At 29.6% G+C, this 12,865-nt stretch overlaps 1 protein-coding gene across 9 annotated transcripts in view; it reads right to left on the reverse strand.

Moving 5' to 3' along the window:
* Positions 1 to 3,586: 3,586 nt before the first annotated feature.
* The window catches only part of LOC143233624 (ADP-ribosylation factor-like protein 6-interacting protein 6), a 42,817-nt gene continuing 33,538 nt past the window's right edge, over positions 3,587 to 12,865 (reverse strand). Inside the window, exons 1-5 of one of the 9 annotated variants that reach the window (XM_076470031.1) lie at positions 10,855 to 10,984; positions 9,635 to 9,737; positions 8,272 to 8,372; positions 6,501 to 6,639; positions 3,587 to 5,670 (exon numbers count right to left, since the gene is read on the reverse strand). In XM_076470031.1, the coding sequence (XP_076326146.1) occupies positions 5,583 to 5,670; positions 6,501 to 6,639; positions 8,272 to 8,323 (279 nt within the window). In that variant the 5' untranslated portion in view covers positions 8,324 to 8,372; positions 9,635 to 9,737; positions 10,855 to 10,984 and the 3' untranslated portion in view covers positions 3,587 to 5,582. Of the gene's footprint in view, positions 5,671 to 6,500; positions 6,640 to 8,271; positions 8,373 to 9,634; positions 9,738 to 10,152; positions 10,733 to 10,765; positions 10,994 to 11,765; positions 11,944 to 12,865 lie in introns of those variants that run through there. The other 8 variants (XM_076470029.1, XM_076470030.1, XM_076470032.1 and 5 more) reach the window with 8 other exon arrangements.

The following is a 12,865-nucleotide window of genomic DNA, read 5'->3' on the forward strand; positions in this document are numbered from 1 at the left end:
TTTCATCATCCACATCATACAAGTGGATAAAAGATGGAAATATAAACATATATCAGTACTTCCAAACCTTTTCACAATCAAGGACAGTTATTATTATTGCTTCCCCATGGACTTCATTCTGTGTCCTGTGCATTATTTAATTAAATAAAATAACTATGAACCACAAGTATTACCTTTATAGACCCCACATTGGGAACCAAGGATATAAACAAATATCAAGAAAATTATAGTTGAAAAGATTGAGGATTTACTTAAATGGATTAAAACTTTGAGACAAATCCATTTACTAACTACACCACACTGCTAAGTGATAAGTCCTTGAACAGATATCTATCAAAATTCAATTATGTTTACAATTATACACGACTGAGTTGTTCACCACCAAGACTGAACTAAAGTGAGAGGAGACATTTACTGATTAACAAAATTAGCACAATAAGGATTTCTTTGTAAGAAGTAATTAACAGAATATGATTGAAAGATGTATGCAAAGATGACACTTGAAATGAAGAACTACTTCTGTGTAGCAGAAAAATATTTACTTATATCAATCAACAATCCAGTGACAATGGGAGAATTGAACCTACCTCACCTGTTGTATTAAATGACAAAAACAAAGAGAAACAGTCATCTGCAGAGATAATAATAAAGTGATTATACAAGTTGGAATTTTGGTGTTGTCAAAACACATACATTGGATTTTACTTCTTGGATCAATCATTTGTAGAAGACTCACTTTTCAAATTTACTCATGAATTCTTTGAAAAATCATTCTTATATTTATCTAGTACGTATAATCCACAACCAGAACTGATATCTCAGACAAGAGAGAACACAACAACTAATTTGGCCTATGTACGGGATTCACATAAGAAAGAAGAAAAAGGTTTGAGACAAGGATGGGCATGACTAACTACAGCAATAAACAAACTTGTTTTCTTGAAGACAGGGGTCAAGAGAATATTAATTGTTCAACCAAATTACAAAACTTCCCACCATTCTTGAATCAGCAACTTCATATCTCCTTTGGTAGTACTCAACAACATACATCATTGCTTTGCAGTAAAACTATCACCTGATTGCTCTTTGGCCATCTGTATAGCGTACATGTTAAATGCTCAATATTGATATTTTCTTAGAAAGGTTTCTTTTTATTCTTTGTTGTTATGATAACTTTGACATTATAACAGAAAACAGTTTAATTTGAGAGTTTTATGGCATTGACTTGTAGTCAAGAACAAATTAAAATTCTCCAAGTAGCATTTCAACTAAGCCTTTTGTTAGATTTATTTATTAGGCCTAATGCTTAAATAAGACTACAAATAGGCCTACTATTACAAACATTATAGCATCAGTATTTAACATGTTTTAAGTGGTAGATAAGTGTTAATTAATAAATATTGTTTTGGTGTTTTAACTCATGTACTACCTGCTTAGCCTTAGAACAAAGAAAAACACACATTTATTAGTACCAAACATCTTTTATCCTTTGTACAGCTGGAAGAGATTAAAATTTAATATTAGACTAGGTTTCCTACTTCCTCAACTATAATACAATGAAAAGGCTAAAAAGTGCTATTTAAGTCTGTCATACTTTAAGAGTGCACATGTACTTGGATCACAATAACATTTTACTGATCTTCATAGGTTAAACACTGAATTGGTTTTTACATTTACAGGCACAAGCTGCTTTGAAATATACCAAGACTCCCACAACAACACAGTCTGATTCAGATGAGGAGAGAATATATTAAATCATAGAGATAAAAAAAATCTTTTTTTAGTAACTTGTAATGTTGTATCACTGATATTGATCAAACAATATTACTTCTAACTATTTTTGCAAATTAATATATTTAAAGTATGTTGGGTGAAGCCAAACATTGTAAACAAGGTACTAAAAAAAAGCAGTAGAAAGCAATGGAAGGTAGTAGAATGGTAAGAGAAATGTACCATGTTAGCATTTTAATATATCAAATTTATCATATATTGGTAGTTCCTTTATGTAATATTACTATGTAGTAGCATTGCTTCTGGTAGTCCACACTTTTACATAAATTTAAATTAAGTAGTCACTATCAAACCACTATGTTATTAATATGTTTTTATTACATAAATGTGTTTGCTGAGAGGATCACAAAAGAAAACATATCTACACTCCTGTACATGAGAAAAAGTTTCCAAGCAAGCCATTAAAATTAGAAAGAACAGAAAGACAATAAAAATAGTAATGAGACTCTCCTCTATAAGATTGACCTTGAGACAGAGCATCATACTTATCACGAACTACAGTAATGGTTCATAATAGGTATCACTCATTTGTTCTTTTTATTATTTAATATTGTTCCAACAGCCTACAATAAAAATGGCTGCAATTATTGTAATAGAACATTGGCAACATTACTAAACACATCATTGTGCTTTATGTTGGATGGTTTTTAAGTTTATTTGACTACATGGCAAATAACAGTGGCTGTATAACCACTGACATCCAATCGTTTTAATATAGTCTATGGTTTATATGGAGCCTCATATTCTACCACATTCATACATATATACCTGTCTACAGACCATACATGTAATTTGATATTTATGTGGCAAGCATAACACAGTACCATAACATTTCTTAACTTACTGTTGCAACCGTACTCATGTTGTAATTACCATCATGTTTGTTTAGTGCTTCTAGACTGCTGAAGGCTCTTCACATTATTATGTGCATTTTTTGCTATATTATCAAATTATATTTTCCAAAAATTGATTGATTACATCAGTTCAGGTTAAATAGTTAGCACACAGTATCACCTACAAACGTTGTAATATTTTCAAAAAATGAGACCCAAAACTCAAGCACTTTCAATTACTTGACTATTCAAGAGAAGAACAGTCAACTATTCAACTATTTGATAATATTTTTGGATGCTCTAATTTTATTTTATAACCCACAATCAACAGTTAATTTCTTGTAGCCTTGGCTTGAAAGATTCTAATTCAATATTAATTTTTAAAAGTAGCTGAAATCAAAATGACAATACAACTTTCTTAATATTCAATAAATTTTGTATGATGCTTTGTTTTTCTGAGTATACATTTTTTAATAGGCTTAGAATCATCTTCTATTTTAAACAAAATGATAAATATGGACAAAACTAACAGGAAGAAAATCATGAAATGATGCCACATAGCTAACCAGCTAATTATCCATCACATAATAGGCATATGACCTACACATATAGAGTACATGAGAAACATGCTACTATAAACTACTAGAATAAAATTAATAGGTAGGTGTGCTCATCTCTGTTTTTCAATATATATATATATATAAACATTTAGTAACTAACTTTTGTTTAAATCATGCAACATTATCTTAAATATTTCTCATGTACACTTCATTTTTATTGTTAGTAACAGTTAAGAAGTAACTGTTTCTTTCAAAGCTTTATCTGTCACTAAATGTAAATTTTATTGTATGTTATCATTGGTTTAAAGCTATACTGTGACAACTCAAATTCACTTAGAATAAATTTTGTACAGGTTTCAGTCAAGCAACTACATTACAATCATGACTATCATCAAACTGAAAAACAAAACAACTCAAAATCTTTTATTTCTGTTAAAACTTCCAAATTTTTAAATTACATAATTTTTTATACATGTGTAGATACTAATATTTAAAATCTGAATTAGGATTTCTTTCATTCACACATAAAAATCAGTTACTAAATATATAACTCATTATTCATAAATAAAACAAGTTTTTTAAAATATCTGTGAGATGCATAATAAAAGAAAAAATGTATTTCTATTTGCATCTTGTGTCTATGGAAAAGCTACTAAAGCTATCTTACTGCTGTCCCTAATTCTGAACAACTGGCCATATGCAATCCAGCAAATTAGCTGCACCATACCATCTACCGTTTTATACTAATTTATATTAATATCACAGAAACTACACTTCTATACCTGCATCTAGACCTAAACTTGTACTAATTTATATTAATGTCACTCTAACTACACCTCGATATCTACATCTAGGCCTAAAGTTATACTGGTATATATTAATATCAAAATGTGTATATGTTTATTATTACTGACAGCTCTTCATGCCCTCAGCCATAATACATGGCTATTTAAACAATGCCAATAAGATAAGCATTAATGTGATATATTATGAGAACATTCAAATAACGAAAATTTGTTATACTAATTCAAAAATTTCACGTAGTTCAGGTTATCCAATAATAAATTTTGAAATAACACAAATTATACATTTTACAAGTCAAATACTGATGTCTGATCACAGTGTGCGACAGTTTAGGAACTCTGGCCAGCTGTTTTACTTCTTCTGCAACTGATAAGAATGAATGAACAACTGACATGATCGAAAGGGCAATTGAAAGCACATTTTTTGTATAGAAGAAAAACAGTGACTTTAGCAAGTTTACTGCAGAAAAATTACATAAATGAGAAATATTAGAACCTATTCTATAGTTATGTCAAAGTTACCATTTATCTTTCAGTAGTTAATAAAAACTTGGTTATTTACAGTCCCACTTCTGAACAAAAAAAATTGAGGAAACAACTGATCACTTAAGACAAAAACATGCCAAACTGTTGGAAAACCATGACTACAATTCCAAACCAATGACATGTTTTATTAGTGTTGCTATATAATCAATACAGTATTCATACAATATTGAAGAATGGTTTCATTGTACTTTGTTAATAATCTTGTGACTTGATCCAAGTTAAAGTTTATGCAATTTATTTTATTACAAATAGCTGTATATTACTATTTAATAAAAACTTACAGCTGCATTTTATTTTCATTAAAAACCATCACAAAAATATAGCATCTTTGTTGCTGTTGTTTTCAGTTAAAAAAACAAAATACAAATAATATAATGAAAAGTCTCTCAAAATAACAATAACTGTTACATTAAAGACCTACTGATACTATTTAGGGTTTGTTCAGTATTTTTCCTCTATTTACGTAGATAATAAATATTTTTCCTAATGTTACCAGTTAGCCTTAAATAAGAAGAAAAAAACTGAACCAATTTGAAATTTTCAAAACCACAATTCTCTTGTTACAAATGTACTATATATTAAAAATATTATAAAAAATAACTATAAACAAGTAACTACATCAAGTTAAAAGAATAAAAAATTAACAAAATAGCCACATACAATCATTTGTTTTTCAAACCTTTTTTTTTTGCAAGTTTGGGGTTCTCTTTTTCAACCTAATTTTTAAAAATCTTTGGCCAAAAAACTGAACAATGTTAATAGCTGGAAATAGAAGATGGCTCCAACCAACGTGTGCTCTAATACGTATGTGATTTATCCACTGGAAATCAACTTTTAGAGAACTGTTCATAACAGTTTTTTGAATGCAGTAAATGAGTAAGTTTATACCAACTGATAAATTCATACGATATCCCTTTTTAAGTTTCTTACAGTAGATTTTTTAGAATGTTGTGTTTTGTAAACAAGACAGCCAGAGCAATTTAAAAAATCAAGCTTTCACCTCTAATAAAGTGGCCACTTTTTGACTGGCACCTACAGTGCCACATTTCTCACCAGGTCAGTGCAAGAGCTGAGAACAAAAATCCATTTACAACAGCCATAATATATCCAATATGATATGAGTGTCCAGAAGACATCCTGAAGAGGAGAATAAATTTCAAATTTTAAGTTAAGAAATTTAACACATAACTTAATATTTTTAATTTTGTATCACAAACATTTAAGATAACAATTTAAAATGCACATGTATGCTTTAATAAGATGACACAAAGAAAATCCAATTGGCATGTAGATGTTCATAAGATCCTGGTATTTCAGAGCTTTCAGTTATTCTATTAAAAAATACTTACTGACATAAAAATACTTATTATGTATAAATGATCTTCATTTCAGTACATGTAAGTCTAAGAAAAAGACCTTCCACTAATATATTACAATAAACTACAGTTTTAAAGCAAATATATTAGGCTACTGAAAAACACTCCTAAAATACAATGTTTACTTTGTAAATATATATTCTAATTCCCTTTCATACTTGAATCTTTTATTTCTCCTTTCTACAACATATAACTTGGTTATTTTCAAGTTTTACAATTTTAGGAGATTATGCTTCCATATTTTGATAAATTCCTCGTGTTCTTTATTCAAATATTTTGTAAGTTTTCAAATAACGTACTCCATATTGCTCGTGGACTACATGTTAATTTACTGTTTTCATTAACCAAGTATACAATTGTCTAACTTGTATCAGTGCAGCACAATAACTTGATAAGTATAACTTTAAAGTGTGACTCAAATTATGAATCAGTTATCTCACTTTACGAACAACAATTATCACTTTATACTCACAAATTTTACTAGTCATCTGAAACATATTCATAAAAGTTAGTATCATGAGTAAACTTTAAAACACATGAACTAAAACCCCTGAAAATAGATTCTTCATGAACAGACAACTACAAAGAGACCTGATTTTTCTGGGAGAAAGTGGAGAAGGAGGCTCAACTCCAGGCTGGCTGCTGTCTAGGTAGACAACCATCCATGTGAACAAGGACACAACTAATCCTAATCCAACTGCTAATAGAATATCTGGGGTCTCAAGGTTTGCTGCAAAACATGTAAAATATATATATATTAATAGTTATTGTTTTATTCAGTCATTCTCGTTTAATAAATATTAAACAAAATGGTTAATTTGTGTTATATATAAAACCATTGGTGTCTGCAGAAATGTTTCCAGGGATTGGAGAGCAAAGTATTGTGAAATAAACAAGTCATTTACCAATGCTGAATGAATAAAAAACTATATTTCTCATTTTCTGGAGGAAGGGACAAATGTCCCCTCCCTGCAGATACCTATGTTTGTTACATGCTTGGAAGTTATAATAAAATTATTTCCTTGTGTTTCAGAGACAAAAGCCTTAACTCTCTGTTACATGCTACAAATGGCTACTAGAATCCATTAGACTAGCAAAGTTCCATGTTGCAGTGTGATACAATCAGAGTTTCAGCAAATTCAAGAATGTTTTCTTTTTATGCGATTACTTCACACCACTTCCGTAAGATTTTGCACATTTAACAAGTCTTAAGTGGGCTACCACCCCTACACATACTAACATGCAGCAATCATTATAGTTCTTCAACAATAAGAGGGCAACACATCCGTGACACACAGTAATCCTCATGAATCTCAGCATTTGAAGAATGATGCATTCTTGAGGTGAACCAAAAACAACTGGAAGTTGAGGAGGAAGGATGATAGTTGTGGAGAGGACCAAAACACATTCACAAGTGAGGAAAATGTTAACTTCAGAAACCTTTCCTCATCTCACTACATAGCAAAAATCACACAATGAAAAGATGTGGGGATACAGATAAGTAAATAACATAAATGTTTTCTTCAATATTTCATATGTATCATACCTTATTTCTTAACAAACTATCTTAAGAAACAAGGTATCTATTTGAAAAGCATTTCATATTACTTTAACAACTAAGCCAAAAATAGTGAACACCATATATGCCACAATTTTAAGTATAAAATGATAAAAACCCTCTAACCCAAGCACTTTTGAAAAGTGGACATTTCTTCTGTACATTTTGTTCAGTTAATATACTACACTAATGTATATTAACTGAACAAAATGTACACATACTACAGATAAAATGTACCAATTGAGAAAACAAAATCCCTCTATGATTTATCACGTACATTTATAAAGATATACAACTAAATCAAAATTATTCACTGTGTTTGTAACTTGTTTGTTATTGTTAAAGTTAGTGTCTAAACACGACAGAACAATTTCTTAATGCATGAAGATTATCTGTCTTGTAAGTAAATATATTACAAATATACAGTACCATATTTAAGATGACATTGTGGGTCATTTGGTACTTCCAGACTATCTCTGTAAACATACAGAGAATTTTTCAGGAAATTGTTTGTTTCTCTATTCAACTCTTATAAAGTGTTAAGTCTCCACTACATTCAACAGTAACTTATTTCACATACTAATCACTCTGTTAATACAAATATACATATCTGGTACATGTTAAATGCAAGTATATATAGAAAAACATATTCAATAAGTTTAAATTTTTGGACAAGCTTGCACATCAATAACTATAATATGTTCATATACACATAAACGTACAACAGCATAATGTTAAATGTTTACCTAAAACAAATTCACACATAAATAACTGCTTAATTTTCATGACAAAATTTCCACTTACTAAGATGGTAAAGCTGTAATAGATAAGTAGGAACAGAATTATTCAGGAACATTTTGATGCTCTGAAGGATGGAGAATCTGGTCAAGCTTGCACGTCAATAACTATAATATGTTCATATACACATAAACATACAAGAACATAATGTTAAATGTTTACCTAAAACAAATTCACACATAAATAACTGCTTAATTTGTAGGGCAAGGTTTTCACTTACTAAGATGGTAAAGTTGTAATAGGTAAATAGGAACAGAATTATTAAGGAACATTTTGATGCTCTGAAGGATGGAGAATCTCCAGCATACATAGATATATACATACACAGAAAATAAATTCAAACAATACATGTATATTATATATAAAACACCATCAAAATTATTATGCATGTTAAATTAGTACTTTTTTTTAACAATGCATGGATGTAATAAATAAGATATTAACTACATACATACATACGTGTGTATAATGAAATTATTCTTGTTAATGAGTTTCAAATGTGACTATAAAATTCAGTAAACACAATTTTGTTTCATTAATATTCACTGGCTTTATTTTTGGAGTTAGATTCTGAGTTGTGTTGTGCACGGAATCCTTCACTATTTGCACCTATGACAGCATGTTACCTTTGTTTAACTGTACTATTGCACAAATCAATGAAAATGCCAAGTCCTATCAACTTTACTACAGGAAACCACTGTAGAAAAATATATCAAACAATTTTCATGTAGGTTTGAAATGTTCTAATTTATCTTTATAGAGCTTTGAACACACACACATATAAATCTGAAAAGTCTAGAATGAAAACTACATGTACCTTGTTTCATCAGCAACTATGCAAGACCACTCCAGTTACATACAGTTTAAAATAGGTTCTGTGTTAGCAGCAATCAAAACAAGCAGTACGTGACTATATGATTCCAAAGCATTTACTAATGTTCAAAATAGTTCAGTCTTAAGTTTTTCTGTTTCATTGTATATTTTTGTGAATGACCACAGTGAAAGATGCAACTTTTTAAAAGTTCCAACAACTGTTTTTTAATGTGAACTTATAAAATATTGTAATTGCTGTAACTGTTGTTTCAAATAAAATAAACACATAATTAAAAAAAAATATTGAGGTGTTTTATATATACATTGCAAACCATGGTATCTTCTGAGTGTTCATCTGTTTCCCATTTGAAAAGCTGTTCATTCAGGTAAACCTCAACATTCACTTTTGAAATTACAGTAAAGTTCAGACATAAATAATGTTGATACTGAATTTTATTTTGCAAGCAGAATATTCTACATTAAGTTAGGAAGTAACCACAGTATCATTCAAATTTCAAAATCTAATATAACATAAAGAATATAGATGTAGATTTACCATATGTTAGCGTTGAGTGGCTCTCAGCACAACTGAAATGCCTTACAATTTTGTGACAAGTGGTACAAGTAGCTCATAGTTTTGGTTCTTTGTGAAATCAACACTGCAACAAAATTAACCTTTTTAAAGTCCATGATATAACTTAAATTAATAGATTAACTTAACTTTTCCCATCAGTGAGGACAGATACTTCTGCTTGTTTTTTAAGTGTATGTATGCATATAAAAAATTTAGATAATCATAGTAAAAACATCAAATATTTTAACTCTCCCATTATGTCATATCAAACAAATACAATTTTGAGAAAACTGAAACAGCTTTGAATTAATATTTTTTAGAGACATAACTTTTATTCTTTTAATTAACACTTATAAATAATATACACTTTCATTATTATAAATTCAGAAATATATTTAGTTGTATCAAAAATTACAGGAACTAGTATTGGTTCAATGAGCCTAATATGATAGTTAAGATTTATTACAAAAACAAATATTTATTAGATTGTTTTGACTTACATCAAGCTTTCAAGTTTATGGATTTGGTTGATGATGCGTTTTTTTTTGTTAAATAATTGTTTATTGGTATGTTTTGAGACTGAGTATATCTGCAATACATCTTTCAAATTCTTTACACAGAAGTATTTAAAATGTATCCCAAAAACAAGGTTTTTCAACAAGTCCTATAGGTTCTCTATACAAGCCACTACTTAACCAAACAAGTTTAAGCAATGCAGTTCTTTTATAAAGTTATAATAATATAAAATAGCACTAAATAACTTATCAGTGAAATAATACATTAGAAAGAAAAGCTTAGAAAACATTCTTCAGAAAATTAACAAAACTATTTAAAACAAATAAAATCTGTGTAACTGTTTACACTCAGTTGTTTCTTTTTTTTCACTGACAAACATGCTGGGTTATAAAAGGATAATTTTGTATCACTTAATAAATGTCAGTGATAAATCAAGCGATAAAAATCATTATTTTACAAAGAAAAACGTGATAATAACTAAAAAGACTGAATGATATCACATACTAATAGTAATACTGTTATTATAATTTAAATTAATTAAATTACATTTCTAACTCTAAATATAACTTAATTTTTTAAAGTTAATAGTTTAAATACCGTGGAGTTCTGGTGTTGTTGTGATTTAGTAACGTACCACTTAAATAGATGACACCCACAATAAAACATAAAAGTTTAAAATACTCAACGATTAAAGCGGTTACGTATCTTTTATTCCCATTTTGTACTCATACTGCACTCACAACAGTACAATTTCCTTTGAACACAAACTCTATTTGCATTGCACTTCACATACAATCTAACAATAATTTTACAGTGACATCTATTAATTTACAATGTGTATACCAGCTTTGATAAAATATAAATTATTTTAATATAGAATTATTCTTGCTTTACTATTTTTTCGAAAGTACTCAACTTTTGTAGTTTATTATAATGTTAACCTTCTTTCATGAAAAATCATTTTGGAATAACTGTTTCAACAAAAAATCGCATATAATGATTTTATATATATTAATTTTTTTTAAAGGGATAAAATATTTTTATGCGCGTGAATGTATGTCTTGACAAATAACTCTCAAATAACTAAAGACCGTTTGATTCCTTACAGGGCTTTCACTGTGAGGTAATTTCAGGTGGAAACGTATTTTTTGACAAGTATTAGATAGTTAAACAGTCTAATAACATGCATATAATTTATATATATATATATATAATTTATGGACAGCAAGGAACCATAAACCCATCTAGGCTATCCCATCCACTGAACTAAACTTTAAAATGAAAATAAAACGCTCAAAGCTAACATTTAGCACTCAAACATTTATCAAGCCTTCTCTTAGACTTTCCCAAATTAACAACATCCACTGCATCTGAAAAAAAAAAATTTAAAAGCCAATCACCCTGTTGGAGAAAAGAAGAAGTTTTAGCTAAAAATGACTCTTACCCTGCCAAAATTCATATTTATGTCTCCTTGTCGTACCATTTTCACAATTAAATACAATAAAAGATAATCCATCAACATTATCAGTTCTTTTGACAATTGTAAATATTTCAGTCAGATCCACCCTCTCTATTTATCCTGTCTGCATATAAGTACCTTTTCATTCCAGGTATCATCCTCGTAAACCTTCTCTGAACCTTCTTCAACATTTGTTCAATCGGCAGCGTAACTCAGTGGCCTTTATTCTCTTATAGTATTAGTCGACTGAAATATTCAGTCAACGTCAATTCGGCCAGCAAGGATATTACAGTTACTCGTACTTTCAGCCCAAGTGTCATGTTGCCGCAATATTCTTTTGACTGAAATAGATACGATGCACTATATAGAATAAAGAGACAGAACAACTACAATCTACAAGACAATTTTAATTTCAACGACTTGTGGATTGCGTGATTAAGCTCAAACCGCAAATAACTAACTAAAAAACGAGTTAAAATTTTTCTCTAGACCTAAAGCAAGTAGGAAACATACGACATGTTTGTATATCATATAGGAAACATACAATATGCTTGCGTATCAAACCTCTTTGAGAAATGGTAAAAACTTTAATTCCCCCTTTATTTTTCAGGAAATTATTCTTTGATCTTTCATAAATTGTTGGTCTTCATAATTTCCTATGGTAACTTATTCATAAATTTTTCATCTTGTTGAGAAATTAAAAGTGTTTTAACTGGAACTTTGTTTGTCTGTTCCAAATCTAAAAATTGTTATATTAGCTTCAGAATATGGCAAACAACGTTCCGACTGATATTTGACTAGCAATTTGTATAAAGAGATAATTACCAGTTTTTTGAATCGTAGTGAATATGTTTATATCTACACCTTCAAATTATCTTAGTTTTGCAAGTGCCAATAAAGTACTATCTCTATGGCTTAATTGACTTATCTACCTTTATATCAAGATCGTTTTCTTCAATCGCGCTTTATTATACATGTGATTCAGTTGAAAATAGGGCCCGGCATGGCCACGTGGTTAAGGCACTCAACTCGTAATCTGAGGGTCACGGGTTCGAATCCCCGTCACACAAAACATGCTTGCCATTTCAGCCATGGGAAAGTTATAATGTTATGGTCAATCCCACTATTTGTTGGTAAAAAAGTAGCCTAAGAGTTGGCGATAGGTGGTGATGACTAGCTGCCTTCCTCTAGTCTTACACTGCTAAATTAGGGACGGCTAGCGCAGATAGTTCTTGTGT

Source organism: Tachypleus tridentatus, chromosome 12 (assembly GCF_004210375.1).
Source record: "Tachypleus tridentatus isolate NWPU-2018 chromosome 12, ASM421037v1, whole genome shotgun sequence".
NCBI classification, from domain to species: Eukaryota; Metazoa; Arthropoda; class Merostomata; order Xiphosura; family Limulidae; genus Tachypleus; species Tachypleus tridentatus.